General features: G+C 58.3%; 1 protein-coding gene and 1 long non-coding RNA gene across 2 annotated transcripts; one reads left to right on the top strand and one right to left on the bottom strand.

Annotated features, from left to right (window-relative positions):
• FAIM2 (Fas apoptotic inhibitory molecule 2) lies at positions 1-27,767 on the bottom strand. Its single transcript, XM_028532315.2, has 12 exons — positions 27,232-27,767; positions 23,679-23,874; positions 20,916-21,019; positions 20,430-20,494; positions 19,959-20,012; positions 14,613-14,663; positions 14,234-14,273; positions 13,724-13,761; positions 13,142-13,229; positions 12,824-12,919; positions 11,121-11,174; positions 1-1,633 (listed from the first exon to the last, which is right to left on the bottom strand). The coding sequence occupies exons 1-12, from the start codon at positions 27,346-27,348 to the stop codon at positions 1,484-1,486; spliced, it is 1,053 nt and encodes a 350-aa protein (XP_028388116.1). The 5' UTR covers positions 27,349-27,767; the 3' UTR covers positions 1-1,483.
• Positions 7,933-10,740, top strand: LOC118499092. The gene is made up of 2 exons (XR_004901604.1): positions 7,933-8,672; positions 10,047-10,740. It is a non-coding gene; the product is annotated as an uncharacterized LOC118499092 (long non-coding RNA).

Here is a 27,767-nt window from a genome sequence, read left to right as displayed (position 1 = left end):
AAAGCTGAAAATAGGAAGGTTGGGGAGGGAGGGCTTGGGAACACAGACAGCATACCTAGTCACCATCCCCCAGTGTAAGCAGGTCCCCCAACATAGGAACAAGAGAGGTACCTGGACAGAGAGGAATCTGCTCTCAACCTCCCTGACCCCACCCGGTAACTTTCCACTGGCCGGGAGTTGGCTGCTAGCACGTGCTGGCTGCGCTGGCTGCACGCTTCCCCCAGGCGGGGGCCCCCTGCCCGAGATCTCAGCCGCCTGGAGGCTGATAAGGAGACCTGGCCTCATCACATGGGGCCAGCTGAAGGGACTGGCTCTGGCTGGATAGCTTCCAAATTAGAGAGATGAGGAGATAAGGAACGGAGGGGCCTTAGGGACTCCGTGCTGAGTGGCCAGAGAAGCTAGGGAAAGGGGCCTAGGCACAGCCAACTGAGGCCTCAGGAGGCCTGGCTAGGGGTAAGCCAGCAAACGGCATTAGATGGGGGAGGGTTAAAGAAATAAGATGTTCAGAAAGGCCTTGGGGAAGGGCTGGGGGCAGGGTAGGATTCCCTCCAGCTGGGGCTGGCTCAGCTAGAATAACCCCCTCCCTCAGAATATCCAGTCCTCCAGGGCACCAGCACCCAGCTTCAGGCCTGTGGGAGCATCCTGTGGGGCCAAAGAAGAGGGTGAGAGAGATAGGCTCAGTCCTGCCACCCCCCAGGCCCAACCTGGGATGCAGCTGCGGTGAACTGGCAGCACTGCAGGGCCCAGGCCTCCCAGCTGCCTGCCCTGTGCTCACTCCCTTGGAGCCCCAGAGCAGGCTCCGTCTTAAGAGCAGGGCCTCCCGCCTCAACAGAGCTCTGTCATGATCAAGGAGGGTAGGTGGCACCACCTTCCTACATCCTTCTGGGTGCTCCTGGCCCTAGGGTCCCAGTCCCTAGAACAAACCATTAGTCCCAGAGCTGAAAGCAGAGACCAGTCTGGGACAGCCACCCTGCAGATCACCCTCCCCTCATCTCCATGCCATTCCCCACTCCTTCCCTTACAAAGCCTGACCTGGAAGGAAAGAGAGGAGGGTGGGCTGGACTCAGGACAGGGTGCCCCAGGGTCACACAGCTGTGGCAGCCTTGAGGAATCTTGATGGGGGCAGGTCTCAGCCAGGCTTCCTGGGGTCCCCTTCCCATATCTAAAATCCTGCTGGTCTCCTCCCACTCGTCCCTTGGGTCCTCAAGCCCACAGGAACCTTCCAGCCTTGACTGTCCCAGTTTGGGAGGTGTTACTGGGGGGAAGGGGTGACGCAGGGCACGGCGAGACCTCAGCTCCACAGGGCCCCTGATGGCACCGACACAGCTACAGAGGGTGAGGATGAGGGACAGACTGAGGGAGTGAGCAGGCTGGCCATGGGCTGGGCTGGCAACTAGTTTGTATCTGGGCTACGGGAGCAAGGCAGGGTCAGAGGGCCAGCAGGGGAACATTCTCTGAAGGAAAGGGTGGTGGGGAGGGCTCCTCATTCCCGGTTGGTGCCGAAAAGCTGCAGGAGGAAGGTGAAGATGTAGATGATGTCTAGGTAAATGCTGAGGGCTCCAAAAATATACTCCTCCGGGCTCAGTGAGTGGCGTCGGTTTCCCATCAGCAACTGAGTGTCAAAGGCCAGGAACTGAGGGAAGGGGAGGATAGGAGACATCAGATGGTTCAGTCACCGTGGCACCGGTCAGGGGGCCCAGTGTCCCCACCCAGGCCCACCCCTGGTTTGGTTACCATCACCTGCTGCCTGACTGCTCAGTGACCGTTCTGTGACAGCCCAGAATCTGGAACTTTCCCAGCACTTTCGGTCCCTAATTTGACACCTATTAACTGAGCATCTACTATGTACAAGACACAGAAATACAGCAAAGAACAAAATAGATTAAGATCCCTTACCTCACAGAGTTTCAAGTCTAGTGGGAAGTAATTGTTAGTTGAATGTAACCAAAGGACAGAGTTCTGATCACAAGGAACCTGACCCTGTGTGAGTGTGGCAGGGAGTTAGGGAAGGCTTCCTGGAGGAGGGGACCTAAAGGGGTCTTCAAGCTCAGTCCTAGTCTTCTTGTCATTCCCTCAGGGCTTGCTCTTAGAAAATAAACAAATGCTTCAAGTAATAGCAAGGCAGGGAATGGACACTTATTAGGTGCTTTACAGACATTAGCCTGTTTAGTCCAAATAATATGCCTACTAAGTAGGGATTCTATTATTCCCAAAGAAAACCACAGCTCAGAGATGTTAAGTATGTACCTAAAGTTACACAACAGGGAAATGGCAAAGCCGGGATTTGAACCAGGGCCTGCTCCCGAGCCCCCATGTTTAACCAACTGCTCTGCTGCTAATAGACGGCGCCCGGGGCCCGTGCCTCCTGCTGGGAAGCAGGCTCTCCCCAGCACACCTTCTGGGTCTCCAGGACTACGAACAGGTATTCCCTGAGAGGTGGCTCCTCTCGGCCACCCTGCTGCTCTCTACCGGGCCTTCCCACTGTCTGTGGCGACTCCTCCACAGAGCTTTTCTTTGGGGAGTCCCAGCACACAGAGCAGAACCCCCCAAGAAGTAGCACATGAAATTTGACAGGCATGGTGTACTTTTCTGGAGGAGAGAAGCTGAAAAGTTCCACCAGTGTCTCAAAGGTTGTGAACCACCAATCCACACGGGCTTGGAATTCTTTAAATTGATTCACATTCTTGTTAACTGGGCTGTGCCCAACTCTTCCGTCACTTGTGCATGCACCGTACTCCTGGGGCCTCTGAGACATTCATTGTCCGATAACTGTGCGCCCACAAGGGCTGGTGCCAGCGACTGGCCGAGAGCTGCAGAAACCACGGGGAGCACACACACCCGTCCTCGGGGGCTCACCACTGAGTGAGATGACAACGACGAAACCCAGTCACTGTCGTGATTAGGGCTGATTGGGTAGGAGAAGGGTGTCCCAGGAGAGGTGGCACTTAGCCTGGCTTTGAAGGGTGAATAGGAGTTTGTGAGACTGTGAAGGTGTGGTGTGATGAGTGAGGGCTTCAGTGTGGCAGGAGCAGGGGGCAAGGGGGCGGAGGGAGGGGCCTGGAGCCTTCCCAGGATCTTGCCCTTTACCCTAAAAGCTGGGGCCCAGATCCCTCTCCTTCACCCCAGACCCTGACTCCCTGACTCCAGGACCCAGGCTCCCTGGAGCTGCTTTGGGTGCAGCCCGGTGGAGGCCCGCGAGGATCTCTGCCTGGGTGCCAAAGCCCCCTGCACAGAGGGGGCAGAGGCTCCAACAGGGAGCAACTCCAGCAAGTGGGACATCGACGCATGTCACCCTCAAAGGTGGGGAGCTGGGAGCTGATTATGAACGTGGGCTTGAACGTCAGACTGATTGGATTCCAGTTTTAGCTCTGCTACCCACTAGCGATGGGGCCCTGGGCAAAACATTTAGTCTCTGAGCCTGTGAGTCTGCATCCGTACAAGGGAGATGAATCCTTTCCTCCTGAGGTGGTTGTGGCCGGGAGATAATGCATGCAAAGCGCCTGGCACGGGGCCCGACACATGGTAAACACTTAATGAATGGTAGCTATGAATGTGGTTTTATTGTTCTTATCTGCAGGAGAGGCGTCCTCTTGAGAACAAGCCTACGCTGCAGCCGCTGAGCCTCCAGTGTTTCCTGCGGCTCAGCGAGGAGGGGGACATGTTACTGCGGAAGCTGTGTGGTCTCAATAGCAGGGGAATGGGGAGCCCGGCCAGGGCTGAGGGGCCCGTGCAGGCGAGGGCAGCCTCTCTGAGCTCAGAGGCACTGAGAAGGGCTGGAGCTGGAGCTCCCGGCTTTGAGTGCGGGTCCCGTCCCTCTGCAGACGTCACCCTCTTGACCTCAGGGTCCTTCCTCAACTACAGAGTGGGACAGTAGTAGTGGCTGCACCACGGTCTGGTTTTGGGGTAAAAACACAACAGTGTGCGTGGCATCAACTATTATTATTCTTTAGGATCGTCTCACTCTGCTCTGTGCTCCTTCTGAACTTGACTTGGATTCCCAAATACATTTTCCTCTGTAGAGAGAACGAGCAAGGAGGGGGGCCAACTCCAATGCTACAGGCGGCTGAGCAGTCACAGCTGCCAGCAGAAGTTAATAAATTGCTGATCTGGCTTATCAATCAGTAGCTTGCTTGGTTGATTGCCCAGAGCCTGGCCACCCCCGGGGGAGCTAATGAAAATAAATCTCTCAACTTGGAAGGCTGGGACCTGACCAGGTTTGGGGGTGGCTCCTCCAAGGAGCACTCACCCAGGAGACCTCTCAGAGCAGCCAGCTGGCTCTTCTCTTGGAGGAAAGAGAAATGAAATGATTGCTCCTGCCCTTGGCCGATGGCCACAGATGCTTATCCATGAGGAGCTCCTGGGGACGGCCTGCCCCAAATTCAGTCCCGCTGCCTGGCACCACCAATCACTGCAGCCCCACGCCTGTGAGTCAACGGAAGGCTTTTCGTTCATTTAGTCCCAGCAATATTTATGGAGCAACTACTATGTTCTAGGGAACTGGCCTTCAGAGAACTAACAGCCTAGCGAGAGCAAAAGACATCATCAGAGATTACATTATGAGCAAGCATTCATTACGGGGGAAAGTTACCCACTAATAACCCCCCTGGGTGATGCCAAGCATTGCTAACTAGCGACTTGGTTGAGAGCAGATACCTCGGTTACGGTTAGCATCTTAGTTGGCAGCTAAGATCTTGGCTGACAGTTAAAATCTGGGTTAACCACTAACGCCTACGGGGATGGCAGGTACCCAAGTGAGCAGCCAGCTGCAGAGGAGACCCTGCAGGAGTGGCTTGTGGGATAGGGGCAGAGGTCGGAGCGGGATTAGGATGCTGTCCACCGAAGTCTGCAAAGTCCTTGTACTCCCTGTTCCTTTACCTCATCTCCCTCGCCCAGTACGCCCTTGGAGGTAGATGTCATTGCCACTATTTCACGTCTGAGGAGAGGAGGCTTGGAGCGGCTCACTTGCTGATAGTCCTTTATCTAGTGCGGGAACCAGATTACCTGTCTCTTTCTGATGGAGACGGGCAAGGGGGGAGCGGTGGGTTTGCAGGGAGGGAGGGGCCTGCACGGAGGCAGAGGAGCCAAAGCAAACTCCCCTGGTTCGCCCTACGGGCTAGTGCTGCACCTGGCCAGGGCCCCCAGCCACACGCTCGGGCTGACCCTGCTGTGTCCGGGACTCAGGCTGAGGCCGCTGTTCTCCCAGAGGTGAGGCAGGACGGGAGCCATGCCAGGGAAGGGCCAGCTCGGAGCCACCAACAAGCAGGCAGTGAATACAAAAAGCTGGGCTTGCAATGTGTTGAATCAACATAAAAAGAGGAACACGTGGACCGTGTCCACCCTACAGAAATGCCAGCAGGAGCGCGCGATGTGGCCCGCCCGAGGCTGTCCACTGCAGCAGTGGGGCTGCCAGCGGACCGCTGAAAACCGCCCCGAGCTCCACCAACGAGGGACCCGCAAAGTAAACCGTGGACGGCAGTTCTAAGCCAGAAAAGTTTCTGACATGCTGTTACAAGAAAAAAGCAAGTTGTGAAAAAATCCATATTGAATGATCCCCCTTTTATGTTAATGGGCAAATCTCATAGGAGCTGATATCACAAATATCTACAAAACGCACAGAGGAAGGTCTGGGAAGGTATTGACCACAGCGGTTACCGCTGAGGAAGGCAAGGAGGGACATGGTTAAAACAATGTTTGCTTTACCTATATTATTTATGATTTTAAAAAATGAAATATATGAATACATGTATTCACGTGTAATTAGAAGATTAAAAAAAAAAGAGCTGGCCCTGGCCACTGTGACCCCACTGGAGTGCCCTCCCACAAACGGAAGGGTCGCAGGTTCGACTGCAGGTCAGGGCACACACCTAGGTTACGGTTTGGTCCCCAGTCAGGGTGCACATGAGAAGGAACCGATTAATATTTTTCTCACATTGATGTTTCTTTCCCTCTTTTCCTTCCCCTCTCTCTAAATCAATAAGCATGTCCTTGGGTGAGGATTTAAAAAAAAAAGGTTAAAGTTACACAAAAAAGAAGAGTCCGTGAATGCTCACTGTAAGTCTCTGTGACAGGGGTGCTGTCTCTTCCGTCAGGCAGCTGCGGAGCCTGAGGCCCAGAGAGTCTCGGTGACCCGAGTTCACCCAGGTCACTTCCCACAGCCCAGAGGGCAGCTGGAGCCTTCTGACCCCACAGCCCACTCTCCACCATGTGACGCCGCTTCAGGGCTTGGGGCCTGCGCACGCACGTGCATGGGTGTGCGCAAGGATGGGAGCGATGGGCAAGGTGGGAAGAACTGTGCGGACCGAGCTCATAGCCAAGAGCACTGCGGGCTTCCCAGGGGTGCGGGGAGCTCGGCCCACCTGGTCCTGCCACCACTTTCTGAGCCAGAGAGGGAGCCCGGGCTCTGGGGGTCCTTCAGAGAGACACAAGCGGGCACAGTCCTGGTCAGGGTGAGGGAGGAGGGGTGCTGAGTGGGGACCCAGAGTCCACCAGTCGTCTGGGGCTGATGGAACCTATTTCTCCTGTCTTCACTGACCTGGGTGTCCAAAGTTTCAACAACACAAACAGCTGCACGCAGCCCTGGGCCCTGGTGAGCACGCCCAGATGGGCCGCTACGGGAGCAGGGCATGGCAGGCCCGTGAGCCGGGGAGCCTGGCCCAAGGCCAAAGGGCAGCAGTGTACAGAGGGCGGAGGAGGGCCTGGGGGGGGGTTCCTCTGCGGCAAGGCACGAGTGTACCCGGCGCTCAAGAACATGGACCGGGACTCACACAGACCTGGGGTTAAATCTTGCCTCTGACCTTGGGCAACTGACTGACTACTATTCACAGGCAACACTTACTGATCCCTGATGATGCCCCGGGCACTTTCTGAGTGCTGCACGTATTAATTCATTTCAAATTTACAACAACCTCTGAGCTGGGCACTATTATTGTCTTAATTTTACAGATAAAAAAATGGAAGCACAGAGAGGTCGCATGGTTGCATCAGTCCACAGAGCTAACACGGGGCAGAGACTGGATCTGAGCCCTGAGCTCCAAGGCTCGGTGCTGAATTACAAAGTTAACGTGTGCACTGAGGGTACAAGCTGCCACAGCGGCTGAGGAACCGCCGTGTTCGGGTGCCGGGCTGTCTCCTTTATTCTCTTTGCGTATTGTCTGATGTGATCATCACCACAGCGTTTCGAGAGAGTTTGTATCTGCCCGTGATGAAGGTGAGGCAACTGAGGCACAGAGAGGCCCAGTAACTTGCCCAAGGGCACAGTGGTAAAGAAGATGAGCTAGACCTTGAACTGGGTTTGGGTGGAATGTACGTGGCCACCCAGCTCTACGGGCTCCCCTGACCCTTCGCACAGTGCCTCCCGGGCTCTGCCGCTCTGGGCAACGCCACCCCAGTATGAGAGCAGTGAGCCCTCCCCTCCCTGTGCTGCCCCTGCCAGGGTGGATGCTCCCAGCCCTGCTTCTCACCCGGCTTGGGCTCGGAGTCACCCACTCCCTCAGTCCCCCACCCCCAGGGCAGGGGAGGGGGGCTCTGGGTCAGGGTGTTGTAAGGGCAGTGTCCTGAGAATTAGCACTTCAGGAAGTGAGACTGAGGTGAGGCCTGGGCGGAGGGCACCTTTGAGGTATCTTCCCTCTGGGAGGGCCTGTCCCGAAGGCTGGACCACGACCCCAAAAAGCCTGGGTTCCCCACCCCCGATTCTCAGCCTAGCCCCGCTGGGTGGCCCTGCCCTCAGAAATGGAAGGGTCTTTCAGGGGAGGGGCTTCAATCTCTAGGAGAGAAAATCATTTTCAAAGCTCTCCCGAGGCTCAGGCTGGTGGGGGTAGGGATTGGGGCGGTTCTCAGCGGGGGTCTGGACCCCCTCTGACACTTCTCTTCACCCCTCTGTCACACACCCTCCCTGAGACAGCGAGCCAGCGGTCCAGCTAGCGACGAGCGGGCAGGGATGTGCTGTGAGCTGCAATTTTTCCAGCTGCAGGGCAGGGAGCCAGGATGGGCAACTGGAAAGAGCAGGGGTGCTGGGAGCTGGTTCTGGGGACGGGTTTCAGCTAGGCAGCCACGGATTCCCCGGAGCAGAACTGAAGCTAGACGGGGTCAGATTGAGGTCAAGGACCTTCTGAGTTGGGGGTTCATGGAGAGACCAAGGGACCTTAGGTCTTGTGGGACTGGGCCTCTGAGGGCCCCTATCCACCTGAAATTGAGAGGAGGCAGGGGAATGGGTCCAGCAACTCCTCCTCAACTCTCCCCTACCCCGTGGGACCTGCTGCATGTCCTCCCTGCTCTGACCCAAGTGGACCGAGGGGGAGGGGTGTCCCATCACCTGCTCCTGACCACTGTTACATAACCTGAAAAATGGGCCCAACCAGGGCCTTCGGGTGTGTTGATGTGCTAATGAGACATTAAGGAGCAATTAGGTGCGGCTGTTCTGCCTCCCCGGTGACTCACCGGAGGCTGACGCAGCACTCAGGTCAACCTGGGAGCCCTTTCCCTGCCGCTCCGACAGCGACAGCGCCCGCCGCGCCTTCCCGTGCCCCTCAGTCCACAACATCAAAGGTGCCTACTGGGTGGGGGCACTGTTCTGGGGAGGCGGCAACAAACAAGCCCAACAAAAGTCCCTGCCACTGAGGAATTAAAATTCTGCTGGAAGGAGACAAGAAACAAACAAATCAGGAAAATGTCTAGTACGTCAGAGGATGAGAAGTGCTGTGAAGAGAAACAAAGCAGGATGAGGAGTAGGGGGTGGTGTGTGTGAGAGAGAGGGAGGGAGAGGGAGGGTGGAGAGAGGGGGAGGGAGGAGGAGGGAGGGAGGGAGAGAGACGGGGAGAGCTCCCGCCTGGTTTGGCCGATGGGAACAACCCAGTAGAGAAGACAACACGGATGACTGGGGCGGAGATACTGGAGAGGCCTCCCGGCCTCCCCCAACTCTAAGTAAGACAATAGGAGCTGTGTGCTCTTTGAGGGGGACCGTGGGGCCCTGGAAACGGCACCGGCCTGGCACAGGACCCCTGGGTCCGGCCCTCGGTGCGCCCCCAGTGGCGGCGGGACTCGCGCCAGCCCTGCGGCACCGGGGCTTCGGGGGTGGGAAGCAGGTCTCACAGCGGCGGCGCTGCCTGTCTCCCTGGGCTGAGGTGAGAATCCAGTGAGGTAGTAGGTGTGAAAGTGCTTTGTCAAAAGGTAGAGGGTGGAACAAATGGCCGGGGTTATTTTTATTATTCTAATAACACCAGGGATCACTAAACAAATTTAACGGATTACTGCCCGTCCAGCCCTACCAGTGCGGACAGCCTCCCGCGTGTTGAGACCTGATCTGCAGGAAGCGGAGTGCGCCCCCGCCCACCGTGCATCCCGCTGGCCCTTGCCCGCTCGGCCTGCGGGCGCCCCTCTCCTTCCGTCTGTCCCGGGCACGGTCCCGCTGCCCCCTGACGCCCCGGCAGGCGCAGGCCTCCCCGTGGGACCCTCCCTGTTTGTCTCCTCCTTGCAGAGTCCCACCCCGTCGTCCTCCTCGTCTAGACCTGTCCTCAGCATCGCTGCCTGCGGAGGGCTGGTCCAGGGGCCCAGAGCAGTTGCTGTCCTAGCAGCACCAGCCCTCTGGTTTGCCCAGGGTTTGTGCAGTCCCCCAGGAAGCAGGGGTTTCAGTGCCGAACCTGGGACAGTCCCAGGGAAGCGAGGATAAGTCGGTCACCCTAGTCTTGACCGAGGCCACACTTCGTTGACAAGCTGTCATCCTGCCAGGAGACCTGGGACAAGTCATTTAACTTCTTTAGGGTTTTTCTCATCTCTGAAAAAGGGGGCTTGGTGGTTCACTAGATCCCTTTTTGGTCCCTTCCTCAGGTTCGGAGCCTGCAGGTCATTTACGCATTCCACACACATTTACTGATTGCCTCGACGCGGCATCCTGGGCACACAGCACAGCACACCACACATAGTGGGTGCTCAATAAAGGCCTGTGGGAATGAGTGAATGAACTGACCACACCCCCATTCCTGGTTTGACCTCAATCCAAAACCTCTGCTCATAGATCTGACCCCTTATTCCCCCCATTTCTGTTTCCCCAGTCCATCACCCAAGAGCTTCCGGAACCTGTGACTGACCCAGAACTCTGGCTGGAGGGAGTCGAGCTGTGCATCCAGGGAGGAGGGACACGGTCCGGTGCTGCCCTGGCTGCAGCAGGTGTCCACCTCAGATTCTACCCCCCTCCCTGCAGGGTCGACACTGTCCCATCAGTGGGTCCTGGGCACCACCACATTTGTACTGGGAGCCCATCTAAGCAAAGGGTCTGTGCTGGGTTGCTCCAGGCAAACGTCTGCCCCGTCACCTTCTGTCCCCTGGGCATCTGCCCCCAGCCACCCACACCCCACCTCACCTGGGCAGTCAGGGGGGCTCTGGACCCAGACCATCTGGTTCCCGGTCTGGCCCTACCACTTCCTTGGATGCTGGATGACCTTGGACAAGTTATGTTATTTAACATCTCTGAGCTTCGAGTTCCTCCTTTTTTTTTAATCTTCACCCAACTGGGGATTGAACCCACCACCTAGGCATGTGCCCTGACTGGGAATTGAACACACCACCATTTGGTTTACAGGACAATGCTCCAAACAGCTGAGCCACATCAGCTAGGACCAGGTTCCTCATCTTAATTTGCTAACAATAGAACCTATTTTACAGAGTTATGGTGAGGATGAAGTGCAATTGGAGAGCTTTTGGAGAAGGAGGGAGCAAGTACTGAATAAATATTAGCTGTTATTATTATCAGAATGGCAATCAACACCATCAACACTCTCAGTCCGGTGGAACAGCCAAGGACAAGCTCAATCTAAGTGCATCTCCCTTGAAGGGTACTTAGGAATCCCCTCGGCTCCAAGGAAGCCTCCCAGATTACCCCTAGGAGAGCAACAGCTAACTCCGTCCACGTGGCCAGGACACCTTCACTTTCCGGCTGGTCTGCTTTGGAGACCAGGGAGACTTCCTTGACCTCAGCATTGAGCCCTGCCCTGCCCTGCCCTGCCCGGCCCCCTCCGCTTCACAAGGGTTCTGGGAAGCCTGCCTGTGAGGAAGGCAGAGGCGGTGGAGGGCCTGGGGAGATGATCAGAGGCTGAGAGGGCCGCCCCCGGGGAGCCACACACACTTACCAATGTAAACACGCCTGCTCCCAGCACGGCGTACACTGCGTGGAGCCAGGGCACCTGTGGGGCAGACGGCAACAGGCTTAGGGACAGCAGAGGGGGAGGGAGGACAGCTCAGTCCTCCCCCCCAAAGAATGGGGGATGTGGGACCGACCTTCCCCGTGGGACCCTCTCTCACTGCCCCACCCTTCCCCAGCAGTCCCTAGTCCCTAAGAAACTCCAGGACCCCAGGAGGGGTCCTTGATTCTTTGTGTGTTCAGGGCAGGTAGGGGAGCCCCAGGGTAACAGTGACCATGGGGGACCTTGCAGGGGAGCACCCAACCTGACCGGCACTTGCTCCCTCCACACACAGCCCCAGGCCTGGGGGGGGCACCGGAGGGGCCCTTCCCGTTGGGGCCCTGTCATTCTCCCAGCCTGGGGCTGGCTGGAGGGTGCTCCCTCCTGCCTGTCCTGCACAGGGTCTGTCTGTCCCTCTGTGGGGAGTTCCCAGGCTCTGCCTGTGCCAGTAAGGGGCTCAGGTGGGAGGGGATGAAGACTTGAACTCAGGGTGGGTGGGGGGCGGGGGCCGCCTGGAATTCCTGCCAGCTGTGGCTGAGGAGGTTGCCTGCGGAGGCTGGAGCAGCACTCCTTCCCGATCTCAGCTCCCCCCAGGGTGTGGGGGCGTCCACTGTGTGTGGTACCTATTTAGAGGTCCCACACCAGCTGGGCCCTCTGTAGGGTCTGTCCCCACAAGATTCCTGGAAACACAAGGCATCCCGGCAGACTGACCTGAGTCAATAAAGGGCTCTTTGAAGCTCTGGGGCACCGGCCTGTACAACTCCCCCACCCCCAACCATCCTAGATACACAGAGGGCCCCAGGCCAGCTCCGGCCCCTCCCTTCATCAACCGGATCCTGGGAAGAGCCAAGGAAATGCCAGAACCAATGTAGCTGTCTTGGAGTGGGAGCGATGCCCTGGGGCTGGGGCTCAGCAGGACGGGGTGGGGAAATGGGGGATGAGGGCACCCAGAGGAGCAGGGGCGGGTATAAGCACTGAGCACTCCAGCAGGGGCCCAGTCATTTTTAGCTTCATCTCTTGGGTTCCCAGGACTGGAACCTCTAACTACTCTGTGATGCCCTCCATCTGCTCCCTTTTCCACCTGCAGTGGCCTTAGTACCTAGAATGGGTCACTGAGCCCGGGGAAGTCCCGGTTGGGTTTCCCAGGGCAGGCTGGGCGCTTGTGAAAGAGCTGAGATTCAGTTGGCCCCAAGGACGCTCCGGTGGGGGTGGGTGGGCTCAGCCCACTGCCCCAGCCCCCACCTGCCTGGCTGCCCGGAGTCTGCCCCTCTGGGCTTGGCTGATCCCCCAAGGGCCCCAGGAGTGCCCAGCAGCTCCAGAGCCCGCCACCACCCCCCACCGCCCCGCAGCCATTGAACTGCTCCGTGGCACATTCCCCTCCAGCCTTGTCTCCCCCTCCCCCCAAGGGGGAGAACGGGAAAGGTGAAGCCGGATGTGGCTCGTGGAGCAGGCAGGTGCCCAGGCCTGCTGAGAAAGGCCTCCTTGTTGGTTTGCTTACACTGCCAGCAAGGCCAGGGCAGGTGCCAGGAGGGGCCGGACAGGATGGCAAGCTGTGAGCCTCTGGCTCTGGGCCTTCCCCGCAGGGTGTGGGAGGAAACAGTGCCCTCTCCCCCTCCCTCCCACGGGGCCCGCCGGGAGCCCCGCAGACTCACGTATTGGAAGGGCAGGAGGACGGCCAGGATGAGTCCACTGAAGAAGAGAGTCATGAGCAGCACGAAGAGCGCGCCCTGGCAGGAGGTGAAGTCAAACTGCAAGGGCAGGCAGGTGTCAGCGCCGGGCGGGCGGCCGAGGCCCTGTCTGCAGGCACGGCTAGTGCTCCCCCAGGACCCAGCGCCACTCCCCCTCACCTCCCCCAGGTGGGCCACCGGGTCCAGCTCACCCCTTCACCTCTCACCAGCTGGGGATCTAAGCTTGGACACCCCCCCCTCCAGCCCCACGCCATCTCCCTGCCCACAGGCCCCACGACTGACCTTGGTCTGGAAGCTGAAGACGGTGACAGAGAGGCAGACGAGGGCCGTGATGCCGAGGCACAGCAGCACAGACGTGGTGTTGTAGTAACTGCAGGGCCAGGGGCCGGGCTCAGTTTCCAGCAGGGCTTCCGGCCCGATCCCCGGACCTCTTGTCCTCCCTACCCCCCATTTCCCGGGGTCCTCCCTGTCCCTGCTTCTCTGGCCCTTCTTCTTGGACTTGAAATCCTGTTAGAAGGATCTTGGAGAGGCGCGAGTGGGGGTGAAGAGGGGTTTGTGCTGCCGCCGGAAGGTGGAGGTGGGAACGTCTGTGATCACAAGCCTGGGGTCTTCTAAGCTACAGCCCAGCAGGAGCCGCCTGGGTCTCCTCCACCCCCAGAGGCCGACCCAGCCAGGCCCCAGAGGTGCGGCCCAGCAGAGCGTGTGGGGAGAGGGCCCGAGCCCAAGCTTCCTGCCCGCCCGGATCCATTCCCACCTTCAGATGCTCCCAGGGGGACACAGTTTGGGGCAGTTTCCCCAGCACGAGGCAAGTCCCTGGCTCTAAACCCGGCCTATGGTCCCTCCCCCCATGCCCGTCCCCTTTACCTGGACAACATCCCAGTGAGGTAGGCCATGGACAGGGTCTGAAAAGAAAAGCAGAAATGCTTCAGGACTCAGACTTCAGGGCCCAGGCACCTTCATGGTCCGGCCTGGGTCCCCACCCCGGCACAGACCCCTCAAGCCTGAGCCTGCTCCCCTCACATGGTTACTTCCGGGGGTCGGGCCTCACGCAGCCGTGCCCGTCTCCCGTCCGCGGCCCTGCTCTGCTCCCCTTCCCACTCCCTCCTACTCGTCCTGACCCACAGCGCTGGGGTCCCCCGTGCAAACCTCTTGAAAACAAAATCACAGCGAAGAGACAGCGGATGGAGGGAGCGGCAGCAGGACTAAGCCCACTTGGAAAGAGGGGGCACGTCTTTGTGGAAGAAGCAGCCCCCTCCCCCAGAGACTTCACATTAGACATCCCCGACCTAGACCTCCCGGCCCTCGAAACCCCCTCCTCCCCTCCTCCCTCGACCCCCACTCAGCCTCCCTCCCCGGCCACCCGAGGTCACTCACAAAGATGGTCAGGAGAATCAGGTTCCAGGGGAAATGCCTCCTGAAAGGCAAGCCACTGAATTCAGAGGAGTGTGGGGGTGCCAGCAGCCGGCAGGCTGGGTCACCCTGCAGGGAGGGGGTCTCTGCCCACCCCCATCCCCACTTCCTGGAGGCTCTCTCTTCAGCCATATTTTCATGTGCTGCCATCTGTGTGTCCACCCTCCTCCCGCCTCAGAGGTATTAAGTAACGGACAAAGGGGCAGGCCTACATGATGGAGCCCAGAGAGGGATGGGGCCCTCTGAGGGGTGCACAGCATGCTGGGGGTAGGCAGCACTGGGGCCAGAATGTCCAGGGCCTGGCTCATGTTCCCACAAGCTGCCCCTCAGGCCATCACCATACCTGGGTCCAGTGCAGCAGGCCAGGATCAGGTAGGTCGCAAAGAACACCGCGCTGTGAGGGGCAGATGAATGGTGAGTGAGCCCGGCCCCTGCTCCTCCTGCCCTCTACCCCCACAGGGCCCCCAGTAGGGTGATGGGGACCGGGGTAAGGCTACAGTCATCCTAGAACTGAACAGTGGGCAGGGCAGTGGTCTCATTCTAAGGGAGAAGGGGAATGGGATGAGCCTGCTCCTAGAAATATTTGGGTGCCGTGGGCCAGCTGACTACCCACCCAGTCAACCCCAAGTGGCCTCCCTGGACATTTACTGTTTCAAAGGAAAGGCTCATATACACTATTTCCTACGTGCTGGGCAGAGTGCTAAGTGCTTTGTGGATATTAACTACCGTGATCCTCACATCGTCTCTATGAGGCATGTTTTTCACTTAACAGCTGAGGTACAGTGAGGACAGGTGACCTGTCCAAGGTCATGCAGCTACCGCGCAGCAAAAGCAGGATGGGCACCCAGGCACTCTGGCTCCAGAGTCCCAGCCCCACACTGCCTCCTCCAGGCCTTCCCAGCCCCAGCACTGCCTGGAACCATCTTGTCAGTTACTTTGTTGTTGGTCTGCCCTGCTGCCAGGGGCAGGGGCAGGGCCCTTGCTGTCCTGCCAGTACCTGGCACAAACAGGAAGTCTCTGTGGCACAGATTTCTGGAGCAGGCGGCTATGTCCAGTGGGCGACTGGCGGGAGCTCACGTACGACCCCGAGGCAGGGATTGAGAACTGAGGATTTTCTGGAGACCAGTGGAGGTGGAGGCCAGTCTTCTCCCTCCTCGGGTCTCTCACTCACCCCCCACAACAGTGATCCCGACCGTCCTTCCCCATCCCCAAACCTCCCCACTCCCTCACTCCCCCGCACGGCTCTGCCCCAACAAACCCAGCCCCTTCTTCACTTAAAGAGACCTGCCTTTCCTCCTCTCTGTGACCTGAGACACTGGCCAGACTCTACCTGACCTGACCTCCCACAACCTGCGCTCCCGTCGTCGTTGCCTTGGTTCCACAGTGATACACTCTTGCTCCCCTCCCGCCTCCCTGGCCACTCCTCAGCCTCCTTCACAGCATCTCTGAACATGCCTCCTTCCCTCCAGGCACAGGGTGCTGTGGGTGTGCCTCCCCTCACGGTCTTCCTGGGTGGGCTCCCTCATGCACAGGACTTCCTTTATGAGGCCAATGCTCAGCACACACACCTACACTTCTGATCTAGGTTTTCCCTCTAAACTTAAGACCTTAATATCCAATTGCTCACTGGGCAGACATGGCTATTCAGAAACGTGCCAAAGTCAACCCATTAGACCCGAACTCACCCTCTTCCCCGCTCTTCTCCTCCATCCCTACTGCGAAGACAGGCACCCCCCAAGTGCCCAACCAGAGCCCTCAGCATCACCCTCAGCTCCCACTGCCAGGCCTGATTAATCACGAGGACCTGTCGATCCCCCTACCCAGGCAGCTCTCCAATCTGTCCCCTTGTCTCCTTTCCCACTCCCACCTCTTTTGGTGGGCCACCTCCCTCCCTGTGGTCCTCCTGCCTCCCACCCTCCAAGCTACTGGCAGATCCAACCAGGAGATTCCCCCATTTAAAACTCCCAAAGACTAGGCAATGCCCTGAGTGATCCATCACCAACTACCTGTGCGGCCCATCCTTCAGTACACTCCTCCCCTCCCCCTCCCCTCTCATCGCCCTCTGCACCTCCCTCTCTATCCCTGCTAGAAAGGACCCCCTGGCAAGGAGGCCTGAGGTCTGGGCTGGAGGGGCTTCCTCGGTGCACCTGGGGCATACGTCAGCTGAAGCCACGCTCCCCGGTCCCACGGGCCTGCTCGCCTGGCCCCCAGTGTAGCCCCTGGGGGCACAGTCTGCAACCTGCTCACTTCCTATTCCTACCCTCTGCCCCGGGCCCTGGCACTGGCTGGGTGATCTTTAAATAATTCTGGATGGAGTGCGGAAGGACGGGGAGTGTAGGGCTGAGACCAGCTGTCGGACCTGGTGACCGGGGCCCTCCGTCTTCACCCTTCCCCGCTCCGCAGTGGCTGCCACATGCTGTGGGACCGCTGCCACCGTGACGGTCGCTCTCAGCGCCAGGCCCAGGGCTGCTGAACGTGCTGATCCACGAAGGACACAGAATCCCCTGCCCTAGTCGAGAAACACCCCAGCACCTGCTGCCTTTCGGGCTCACTCCAGTCCTTAGTTGCTTCAGCAACGGTAAGAATGCCTTGTCTGTGTGGGTCCTGGGTGCGGGTCCTGCCCCTCAACCGGATGGAAGCCTCCTGAGGCCAAGGGCCCAGTCTCCTTTCCTCTCTGGTCTGTAGCTCCTCAATCCCAGAGACAAGCGGCCAGCAAGAAGGGCAGAAGGACTGACGTGGGGGCTCCGGAGCGACCCCGGGGCCTGACACTCACACCCACCTCCCAGCTCTGCCACTGCTATCGTGTGACCTTGAACAAGTTACTTAATTGCAAAGCCCCAGTTTCTTCCTCTGGACACAAGAACATTAGTACCAACTCACTAGGCTGCGGGGAGGGTGTAATGAGAGAACGTGCATCAAGCATTTAGCCCTGGTGGGCCTGCCACCAGTAAGGACTTGAGGGTGGGAGCTGTTATTACTGTAATAAGATTGACAGCTTCCTGGAGAGGCTGTGAGCAGTGCCCCCCATGCCCCTCCCACCCTGTGCTCTGGGCTCTACCTTTCCCTCCTTGGCCTGGTCCCCCCCACCCCACAACCCTCACTTTTTCCCCGCTGCAGGGCTCAGAGGGAGCAATCAGACAATAAGGCAGGAGCTCACTGAGGGAGATCACTAGGGCCTGCAGAAAGCTGTGGCGGGGGCGGGGGGGGGTGCAGGGGGGTGCTACAAGGCTGCCATCCCAGGGGGCAGACAATGAGTCACGGCAGCAGGGAGAGAAAGGCTGGCTTGTGTGTCAGGGCCTGGGCCCCAGGGCCTGGACCGGAGCCACGGTCTGTTTACAGAGTGTCAGGGCAGAGGAGTGAGGCTGTGGGTTGGGGGGGCAGCAGCATCTAAAACCAGGGTCCTCCCTCCCGTGTCCGGCTCTGGGGCGGCTCTGGGGCAGCCCTGGGCCGCGGGGGTGGCAGCAGGGCACCGAGGGGAAGTGCACAAGCGTTGCAACCAGAGAGACGTGGTTATGCTGCTTCAGAAGCAATAACTTTTCTGAGCCTCAATTTCCTCACCTATAAAATGCGAATGATAATACTATCTGCCTCGGCAGGGTTGGCGTCAGATCAAATGAAAAATAAAACAGCGCCTCGCGCATTTCAAAAACAGCTGTTTTACCCCTATTGCTATTAAGGGCTTAGTACATCCGAGGGGGTGAGACTGCTAGGCCTCAGCCCAGGAGGTGGATTCGGGGTGCAGGGTGAATGATGTTGAGGGGTGAGGAAGGGGCGGGGCAGGGCAGAGCCACCGGCTGCTTTTCCGGAGAAAAGGGTGGTGGAATTCTTGGACATCTGGAAAGCTTTGCGACACCCCCCAGAGAGCACGTGGTCCACGCCCACTTCCTACTTCTCTCTGCCCTCCCACCCCTGAGCCAGGGGCAGCGCCTCTGTTTTCTGCCTTGAGAGGCTGCGGAGGAGCACTGATAAAGCTCACCACTCAGAGGCCAGATTCGGACGCCCACCCTCAGTGGGGTGGACTCTGCCCCAACTTTCGAGCCTGCTTATGTCTGGGCTAACTCCCTGCTACCACCTGCTCAGGGCACGGGGTCTCGCAGACCCTCCCACAGAAGGTCTGGCAAAAGGCCTGGGGTCTCCACTGCCGAGTTCTCGGGACACCTGAGGCTGCCAGGCCGTGCTGACGCACTGGGAGCCATGCCAACCCGCTCTGCGAGCTGGCCTGCGTTGCAGTCCCTCGGGCCTCATTAGCTTTACCACACAGTGCCTCCCAGTTCCCTAAGACACATGCCTCCTGCCTGGCCGGCAGACAGGCCCTCCCTCCCGTGCCCTGGGAAAGGCTCTGGGGGGATGTCTCCTCCCCTGGGACTCCCATATTCACGAGACTTCCCTTCACCCCTCCGCTCCAAGGAGCCCTGGACGCCAGAGGAATCTCCTTCCCATCAGCCTTGGCTGGCTTGTATAAACTCATGGCCCGCTCTGGCGCTGTTCTGGATTCAGGGTGGTCCCGCAGGCTTTGAGCTGAGCCCACGTTGCCACCTGATCCCTTTCCAGGAACAGGCCCGGGACAGCCGTACCGTGCAAGCTTCTTGGCCAGGCATTCGGAGCCTCTACCCCACCAGTCCCCACTGTCCTCTGAGATATCCTGGGTTCCCCTGCATGGAGCCTCCTGGCCCTTTGACAAGCTAGTCCCTAATTCACCAAAGCGGTCCCACTGCCACACTGTTGCTTAAGCCACTCGGGTGTCCATCCTTTGAGGCGCACCCCTGATGTGGACTGAGGGCTCGGTGCACCAAGCTCACACCCTCCCTTGTCCCCTCCCCTTTCTGTGAGTGCCACTTTCTCACAGGCTGCCTTGTGCTGCCCGCTACCTGCCCCTGCAGACCACCCTTCCCCAGCCCCCCAGCGCAGAGCTGGGCTCAACAGGTGCTGAGGGAGAGTCTGCTGAGAGCAGAGCTGTCCAGGATGACCCCTTTGTTCCTCAGACAGGAGGGTCAGAATCACCTACACCGTCAAACTTCTTCTCCAAGTTACCCACCGCATTCCTTAAAGAGTATAGAACAACCAGGAGCTGAGTGGCACAGGAGGAAGGGAGTCTTCCAGGCAGAGGGATTAAGAACACAAGCCTCATCCTGAGTTCTGGGTTTGAATCCCAGCTCCACCACTAGCTGTGTGACCTTGGGCAGATTACTCAACCTCTCTGGGTCTTAGTTTTCTGAGGTAATCATACCCCATGGATTTGAGGAGTGAATTCAATACCATATATCAAGCACACGGAACAATGCCCAGCCCTTATTAGGCACTCTGTAAGTGGTAGCAATTATAATTAATAATACTATTAATAAACATTAATAACTACAATGTTAAAAAGAGTGGCAACATTATTATTAGTGTGGGCCAAGGTGTCCCCTCCCCCTTCCCTTCAGGGCCAAGGTCTGAGTCTCCCTAGCCCGGGCTCCAGCCCCACCCGTCCCACCTGGTGCAGGTACTAGAACCTGCGCCCATCTCCTCTCCTCCCCGTAACACCTAAACACCCCAGGAGGGCCCTTCTGGCCTCGCACTTGTGAGAACAGTTCCTGTGGGGGTGGGGAGAGGCCAGGGGCTTGCACTCTGTCCATAGGGGTTTCCCACTGTGTGCGTTGAGGGTTCTCTGGGGAGAGTCACGGGGGGATGGGGGCCGGGGTGTACTCACTAGGATGCCCAGTACCAGCCTGGGTTAGCCTGGACATAGTCCTTAACGGGGTCACTGCAGAGGAGGGAGGGAAAAAGAACAAGAATTTACCCTTGGTCTCTAGTTCCAGTTCAAATCTGCACCTGTCGGCCACCGCCTCCCCTGCCTCAGTTGACAGGGCTTTAGAGAAAGAAAAGAGGCATGCACCCTTGGGAGCTTGGGAAGCCCCAGCCACAGTCCCAGGCTGGGACTCTGAAGGGCCTGGGTGTGGAGCCCAAGGATCTGAGGGAGACCCAGCGGCACCAGGCGCACCCCACCCTGGATGGAGGGCTCCTGCGTGGGCACTGTCTAAGGCCCCTCCCCCAGTACAAGGGGCTGCACTGCCCACACGAGTCTCTCCAGGCAAGCATGCCAAGGGAAGTCTGGCCCTGGGTCCCCCCGCCCCAGACCTGGCCACCGCCACTCCACCCCCCAAAGTGCTGGTCTACTCACCAGAAGGTAAAGAGAGCCACGATACCCAAGGTCACCAGCAGCTGGATCAGCAGGATAGTGTAGACCTGGGGGTGGGAGGGGCTTCTGCTCAGCCTGGGGAACCTTGTTTGAAGCCAGGGAGGCTCAAGTCCCCAGCGGAGCTCAGAGAGGCCCCAGCTTCCCTGTGACTCAACGTACTGTCCAGACCCAGATCCTGTGCCCTCCACCCTCCTTCTTCAGGGTCACTGGAAGGGAGCTGAGACGTTCCAGAGCCCGCACCCACAGGTGAAGGGGCCCCCACTATCTGGAGAGAAGAGATGATGTGCTTAGGAGTAGCAGGGCGCAGTGGGGTGAAGCCCACGGAAGCACTTCCCAACGGGTGCTGTCAGCTGGCACCGCAGGAGAAGGGGGGACCTGGCCTCTGCAGGCCCAGGGCTGAGCCGGGGCCTTTTCAAAGGGTCCTCCACACCCAGGCCCCGTCCTGGGGAGTTGGGGAGAGGCAGTTACCTTTCTGATGAAGACTCGGCGAACTTTCTTGTCCTCCCAGCTGAAGGTGGTAAAGAGCTCATGGTCTCCGGCGGGGAAACCGCTGTCATAGCTGGAGCTGCTGCCTGGGTGGGCAGGGGAGGGCCATGAGGGCTCCAATGCCTGGAAATACTGCCCACAGCGGCCACCCGCTCAGAGCTGCCTTTTGTCGAACTGGCCCAGGGGCTCTCTGGGCCAGCCAGGGCCTTTCTCCCCAGCCCCCTCTCTGACCTCCCACTCCAGGTCCAGATCTCCCTCCCCATTGCTTCTCTGCCCTGTCCTGAGTCCTGGGAAGGAACTGCCATCCCCCTTCCCCTTCCCTCCACTCTGGCTGGGGCTTCCTGGGGACAAAACTCTGCCGTACAAATGGGACCCTTCCCTCTGGTGTCCCCCATCGCCTCCCTGGACATTCCGGCTCCCTTGTGGCAAAGAACCAGAGAAACAGACATAATTCCAGGACTTGCTGGCACCTCCCAGCGTCAAAGGTCCTGACCCCGCTTGCTCTGAGGCCCTTGGGGTGGAAACTGGGGACTAGCTGGTTGGGCGAACCTGCTGGTACCGCAGCTGGGATCCGGAGCTAGGGGAAGACTGGAGGTGAAGTGAAGCTAGGACAGGGCAGGAAGGGGGCTGTGGGTGGGCACGCAGTTTTGCAGGCTGGTCCAGAACTCAGGCTTTCCAGAGAGCTAGGGCTCCACAGTCAAACAGGCCCACACGTGGCTCCTCCTCTAAGACTGACTAGCCGTGTGAGCTTGAGCAAATCACCAGCCTTCGCCAAGTCCCGCCTGTGAAATGGGTCGGTGATACCCACCTCATGGGGACGAACCGAGATAAAAGCGAAAGTCTATGCTTCTCTGACTGTGATGGGGACATGCCGCCCCCTCCCTTGCACCCCTCGTCTGGGCCATTCCTGAGGCCCCACACGCGGCCACCCTGCTCCCCTGCAGTGCCCCTGTCGGATCTCCGTGTCCTTTCCACCCACTGTAATAGCCTCAGTCTTGGTCTTTCAAAGCTGACCATGACTGCTCTGCTTCAAGCTCTTCTATGGCTCCCCACTGCTTCTTACTCAAGTTCAAGTTCCTTAACAAAGTCTCCACAGCCTCCCATGAGCCCTCCAGCCCCACTGCACACTATTTCCTCCTACTTTTCCTCAGCCTGTTTTTTCAGCCACGTGTTCTCTTGCTACTGGGCCTCTGCACATTCCATTCTTTCAGCCTTGAAAACTCATTTCCCTGCCTCTTTACCAGGATAACTCATGTCATCCTTCAGGACCCAAAGCAGACAGCCCTTCCTTCAGGGAGTCTTCCCTGATTGTCAGGCAGTTTAAGTGAGTTGCCCAGGCTTCTGTCACTGCCTCTGATTCACTGCATGGTAATTGTCTGTTCACTGGTCTACACAGTCCATTCTGTGAGGGGAAATCAATGCATTCCTGGAAATTAGCTCAGTGCCACACACAGTGCCTCGTACACATTTAGCAAATGTTTGTCACATGTTGACTACAATGGCCTGCCTTCCTGCCCTGATGGTTCCTTGGAAAACTTCCTCAAAGGCAGCCCGTCCTAGCAACTGGGATATGGGAAATAAGGAAGGGGGAGAGAGGTGGACCTATCACAAACCTGGGGCCTAGAGACCCTCACTCTCTTATCCTTCACTTCTCCTTCATGTTCTCTCTGCATCCCCCCACCAAGGCCCAAAGAGCCAGGCCACAGAGCGGGAGAGAGCAAGAGAGAAGGCAGTCCGGTGGGCGTCTGAGCAGTGAGAAGGCTTCCACTAATTCCAGACCCTCCCTGGCCTTGTGGCTGGTTATGGGGAAGAAGCTCTGCTTAGGTCTATCTGGGGGTTTTGTGGTGGGTAGTGTGGACCACGGTGGCCACTCATTGTGAGCAGAGGCTGTCTGAGGCACTGTCCTGGGATCCCTTCTAGAATCCTGCTGGGTGGGAGGTTGACAAGGCGAGGAAGGAGGGTTGAGGGGCTGCTGAGGATGCTGAAGGGGCCAATGGAGAATTGAGAAGGGGTCCTTCCTTACAGTTTGTGGGGAGCGCCGCTATGATCCCAGCCCTGAGGTAAAGCTTCCACAGCTGCTCAGCTTAATACAGGGGCTCCCACTGGCTACAATGCTTGGTCTGCAAGGTACTGGCATGAGCCTGGGGGAGTCTGCCTGTGAATTCTGCCTGGTCGTGAGGGGCACCGAGGCCGGCGCCCAGACACCTGCCCACACCATGCCCCAGCAATGGCCTGGGGAACGGAGGAGACACAGGAGAGTGATGGGTGAAGTGGATCCTCAGGCCTCTGGCCCCCAACACTCCTGGGGTCTCCATGGTGATGTGTTCCCCCTAAGTTTCACATCAGCTCACAAGTGCACGTGCTGCAGCCCAACTCACCGGCAGCCCGCCCTGGCTAAGGCCGAGGCCTGCTGCAGCATCCTCCTGCCCCTTCTTGCTAGACCTGTCCCTGGTTGTTCTCCCTGCATCTGCCCCCTCTGCCCTGGCGTGGCAAACTGAAAAATCCCCTTGTCCCCACCCAAGAGCACTCTGACGGCAGACATCATACATCTCCCTTTTCATGGCATCCTCCTGGGCCCACCCTCAGAACAGCCCTCCGAATGCCAAGTTTGACCACAGAGCCTCACACAACAGCCATGCAGTGCATCTGCTTCTGCGCAGCTCTCTCCCCCGCCGCTTTTCCATGTGAGCCCACCACTCCGCCTGATACTCCAGCCTCCTGCAGCTGAGAGACTGAGAGACTTACTAGGGTCCACGTAGGCCCAGCTGGGATGGAGAGGCACAGCCGGAGGGGCGGCAGGGAAGGCCCCTGCCTTCAGCCCCTCCCCAGAGGTGGCCTCTTCATAGGAGGGCGGGGCCGAGGGCACCGCTGGAGCCTCCTTCTTCTCACCATTGGCCTGTTGCTGCCCCTCGGTGCTGGGGGCCTTGTTAGCCACGGAGAGCTGTGCAGTAGAGGCAAAGAGAGATGGTTACCAGGGAAAGGGTGCCTTCCAAGGCTTCCTCACCAAGCCTTTCCTTCAATTTGGGAAGCGTGGTGGGTACTTTGTCACCTGCACTAGAAAGAGTGGGGATACAGACAAGAATCTTCCTATTTTTGTAACATGTGTGTGTGCGTGTGTGTGAGAGAGAGAGAGAGAGAGAGAGAGATTATTCAGCCCTAAAAAAGAAAGAAATCCTTCCATATGTGACGACATGGGTGAACCAGGAGGACATTGTGCTAAGTGAAATAAGCCAGACACAGAAAGATAAAAACTGCATGACCTCACTGTGTGGGCTCTAGAAAGGTCAAACTCATAGAAGCACAGAGCGAACGCTGGTTGCCAGAGGCTGGGAGGTGTGGGAAATCGGGAGATGTCAGTCAGAGGGCAGGCAGTTTCAATTACGCAAGATGAAAAAGTTCTGGGGAATCTAATGTCCAGCAGGGTGACTGCAGTTGACAGTCCTGTGCGGTGCACTTGTCACCTGCTGAGAGGCCCAAGTGCCCCTGCTGCACAAAAAGAGGAAACCATACAGGGCGATGGATGCGTTAAACAGCTTACCGAGGTGGTTGGTAAGTGTATGTGTTTGACAAAACATCGAATTGTATGCCTTAGATATACACAACTTCTATTTGTCTCTTATACCCCAATAAAGCTCGGGGGGATCTCCCCATTTCATAGATGGGAGAACTGAGCTCCAGGGGCATCAGGGCTGGCCGGGCACACCCTGGAGCTGGGATAAGAACTGAGAAAGGAGAACATTCTTAGGAGAGACCCCATCAGTGGTCACCATTCCCAGGGCTGGGACTGGGTTTGCATGGGCCCGCTGTTTCTCTGGGGTCCAAGGAGAGTCCTGGCACACAGCAAGCCCTCAAAGGTATTGAACGAAAGGTATTAAACCCTCTGCTTGCTACTTGCTAATTGTATTTTCACTTCTGTTTTAAAATGAGGGGCCTGAGGAACAGAGAGAAGGTTGACCTGTGCAAGGTCACAGAGCCACGCGTGTCCCACAGGGCTGCAGAGCCCAGGGAGCACCGTCCCGGCACTGGCCTCCTCTTGCTGGGCTGGAGAGGACCAAGGAGCATGGGGACGAGAGAGCTGGGAAATAGAAGGCCCGAGTGGGGCTGGTGGGGAGGGAGAAAAGAGGGCGAGGAAAGGGGACCACAGGGTGGAGGAAGGACAGAGCCCTGGCTGAGTGTCCTGTCCTGGCCTTGTCCTACTGGAATCTCAGCCTCTCCCCCAAATCAGAGCAGGACCACAGAATGTCACTGCTGGAAGGGATCTCAGAAGCCATCTAATTCAGCCCCTTCCTTCACTTTACAGACCAGGCAGCTGAGGCCCCGAGGGAAACGCGCCCATGGCAGGTTGAAAACGCAAGTCTGTTTGCACTCAGACGGGCCTTCTGCCCCACAGTAAGCACATCGAGGTCTGGAGGGAGCATGTGAGCTGTGAGGGCCTGAATGGCATTGCCAGAAAAGAGCTGATTGGGGTGGAGGGGTGGTATGAAAACTGAAACAGCAACAAAAGGACTGAACCTCAGAAAGCAGGCTTTAGGTCTGCCTCCAAAAAAGAATGTGTTAAACGCCCTGGCTGGTGCGGCTCAATGGATTGAGTGCTGGCCTGTGAACCAAAGGGTCATGGGTTTGATTCCTAGTGCGGACACGTACCTGGATTTCGGGCCAGGTCCCCTGTGGGGGGGCACATGGGAAGTAACCACACATTGATGTTTCCTTCCCTCTCTTTCTCCCTCTTTTCCCTTCTCTCTAAAAATAAGTAAATGAAATCTTTAAAAAAAAAATGTGTTAAACCTGAAGCGCTACTGAGGAAGGCTGCAGGGTGCGTCTAGCTGAGGCAGCCCAGAGCCGGGCCAGCACCAGACCTCCGCTCTCACTCAGCCCTGAGGACCACTGAATGGGAGGGTCTGTCGCATCACTGGAAAGCTTGTGAGTAAGCTGGGGGTGAGTGACAGAGGAGGCAAGGGTGATACATTCAGCCCAGGACAGGAAGCAGGGTCAGCAAAGTGCTCGGTGGAGGGAGGGACGGGGAGTGGAGGACAAGGAAAAGGAGAGGGGGGAGCTTTCATTCTCACCTGGGTGCATACCCCCCAGCCTCCTTGGGGAAGGAAGGGCCTCCACGCCCAGGCCCATGGGAACGGGCCCGGCTCATCTGCTTCCCTCCCACTCTCTAACCTCCATGACCACCCAGACCACCAGGGTCGTGCCCAGGAAAGCCCATTTCAGCCTTCCAGAACCAAGGGCCTCTGAGCCCAGACCCAGGGCTCCTGTCTGGGAAAACGGTGATCACCTCTGACGTCAGCCAAGCTGCTCTTCTTCACCAGCCCCCACCCTGGCACTCCAGCACCAGGGGCTCCTGGGCCTTGCTCCCCATGCACACATCCGCATCCCCAAGTGGGGCTGGTATCCCCGGTGACATCATTTTGAGGCCTGATGAGCTTAAGACCAGGGAGGGAAGGCTCTGGGAGCCCAAGGAAGGCTACCATTGGCTCTGCAGAGCATCTCAGAAAAAAGAGGGGGTGTGTAAGGGAGGTCCCCATCTGTGTTCTCAGCTCAGTCCTTAGCACCCCCAAACAGGAGGCCAGAGAACCCTCCTCCTTTGCCCCAGGCCTGGCTGTTGTATAATTCCACAGGCTGTCGTGTTACATAACCCTGCTAGGCCAGCCAAGTCTTGCCCCAGCCCTTCCCCTACCTACATTTTAGGTCCAGAACTGGAAAAAAAAGAAAAGCCAGTTTATCTGGTCCTATCTAGTCCCATGCCCTGCCAAAACCAAAACAAAAATTAGAGCATCCTTATGCATGGTTGCCATAGTAACCCCCAACCACAGAGGATGTATCGGATGTATCCAGATGTGGAGTAACGACAGGGCGTTGGGTGGGGGGTGTTTCTGTGGAGGGCACGAAAGATGAGCTCATGTCTGGGTAGGGACCGGACCAGGAGGGGATGCTGGACAGGGACCGTGTCTCAGGGCTCACCCTGGTGAGCACGCATGGACACGCACGGACACATGGACACCCTGGCTGACTCCTCAAGGGGGGCTGGGTGTCTGTGCAGGGTTCTGTGATGTCAAAGCAAGGGGTGAGAGGGAGACAGGGGAGGAGAGATGAGCCCGGTGGGCAGGAAGAGGCCCTGACCCATTCCTTGAAATGGACCTTTCGGTCCTCTGACTTCAGCAAGGACCACAGAGGACCTCTGCACAAGAGCCAGGGGAGGATGCTTATAGTGGTCCAGGGAGCTTGCTTAGGAAGGTGGGGAGCCGGGAAGCCCGAGGATGGAGGATGGTGCAGGCGGGGGAGATGCCGGTACCTTTCCCTGGGTCATGGTGCCGTCTCTCGGGGAAGGGGTCCCTGAGGCAGGAGCAGACGCTTGGGTCACCGCAGCCTGCCTGCGTCTCTTCCTTCTCCGCGTGGGTTCTAGCAACATCCACTGCAGCCGGGCCAGGCGGACCGGAACGTACCATCCGGGCGCCGTGAGAGGAGGGGACTCGGAGGCGGGGAGGGGGGGGCGGTGCGGACCGGGAGGCTGCCGCGGAGGCCTCTGCGGATACGCGAACCCAGCCGAGGGGAGGAGGCAGTGCACGGTCCCTCCTCCAGCCCCCTCTATCCTCTGCCCTCACCCGCGGGACCCGGAGCGCGCGCTGGGGAGCAGCCCCAGTGGATGGTCCCTCTCAGGGCAGGAGGGGGTGCGGGGACTCCGTGACACCAGGGCCCGCCGGTGCCGCCTGCCTGTAACTGGAGCTGGGTGTCATCTCTCCACCACCTCTGCCGCCCACAGGCTCTGCCTCTGTTCCCTCCCTCTTTGGATGCAGCCCTGATTCTGCTTCCACCTCCATTGCCCCTCTC

Source organism: Phyllostomus discolor, chromosome 2 (genome assembly GCF_004126475.2).
Source record: "Phyllostomus discolor isolate MPI-MPIP mPhyDis1 chromosome 2, mPhyDis1.pri.v3, whole genome shotgun sequence".
Taxonomy (NCBI): domain Eukaryota; kingdom Metazoa; phylum Chordata; class Mammalia; order Chiroptera; family Phyllostomidae; genus Phyllostomus; species Phyllostomus discolor.
The sequence above is the reverse complement of the archived record's forward strand: the minus strand, read 5'-3'. Positions and strand labels throughout refer to the sequence as shown.

Bases quoted from the DNA above. Each gene is read 5' to 3' on its own strand.
- FAIM2 (XM_028532315.2), bottom strand. From the start codon at position 27,348: ATGTTGCTAGAACCCACGCGGAGAAGGAAGAGACGCAGGCAGGCTGCG. The intron at 21,020-23,678 runs GTAAGTCTCTCA...CTGCCCACCCAG, and splicing joins CTGGGCCTACGTGGACCCTA to GCAGCAGCTCCAGCTATGAC. The intron at 12,920-13,141 runs GTCAGTCGTGGG...CTGCCCTTGCAG, and splicing joins TCTTCAGCTTCCAGACCAAG to TTTGACTTCACCTCCTGCCA.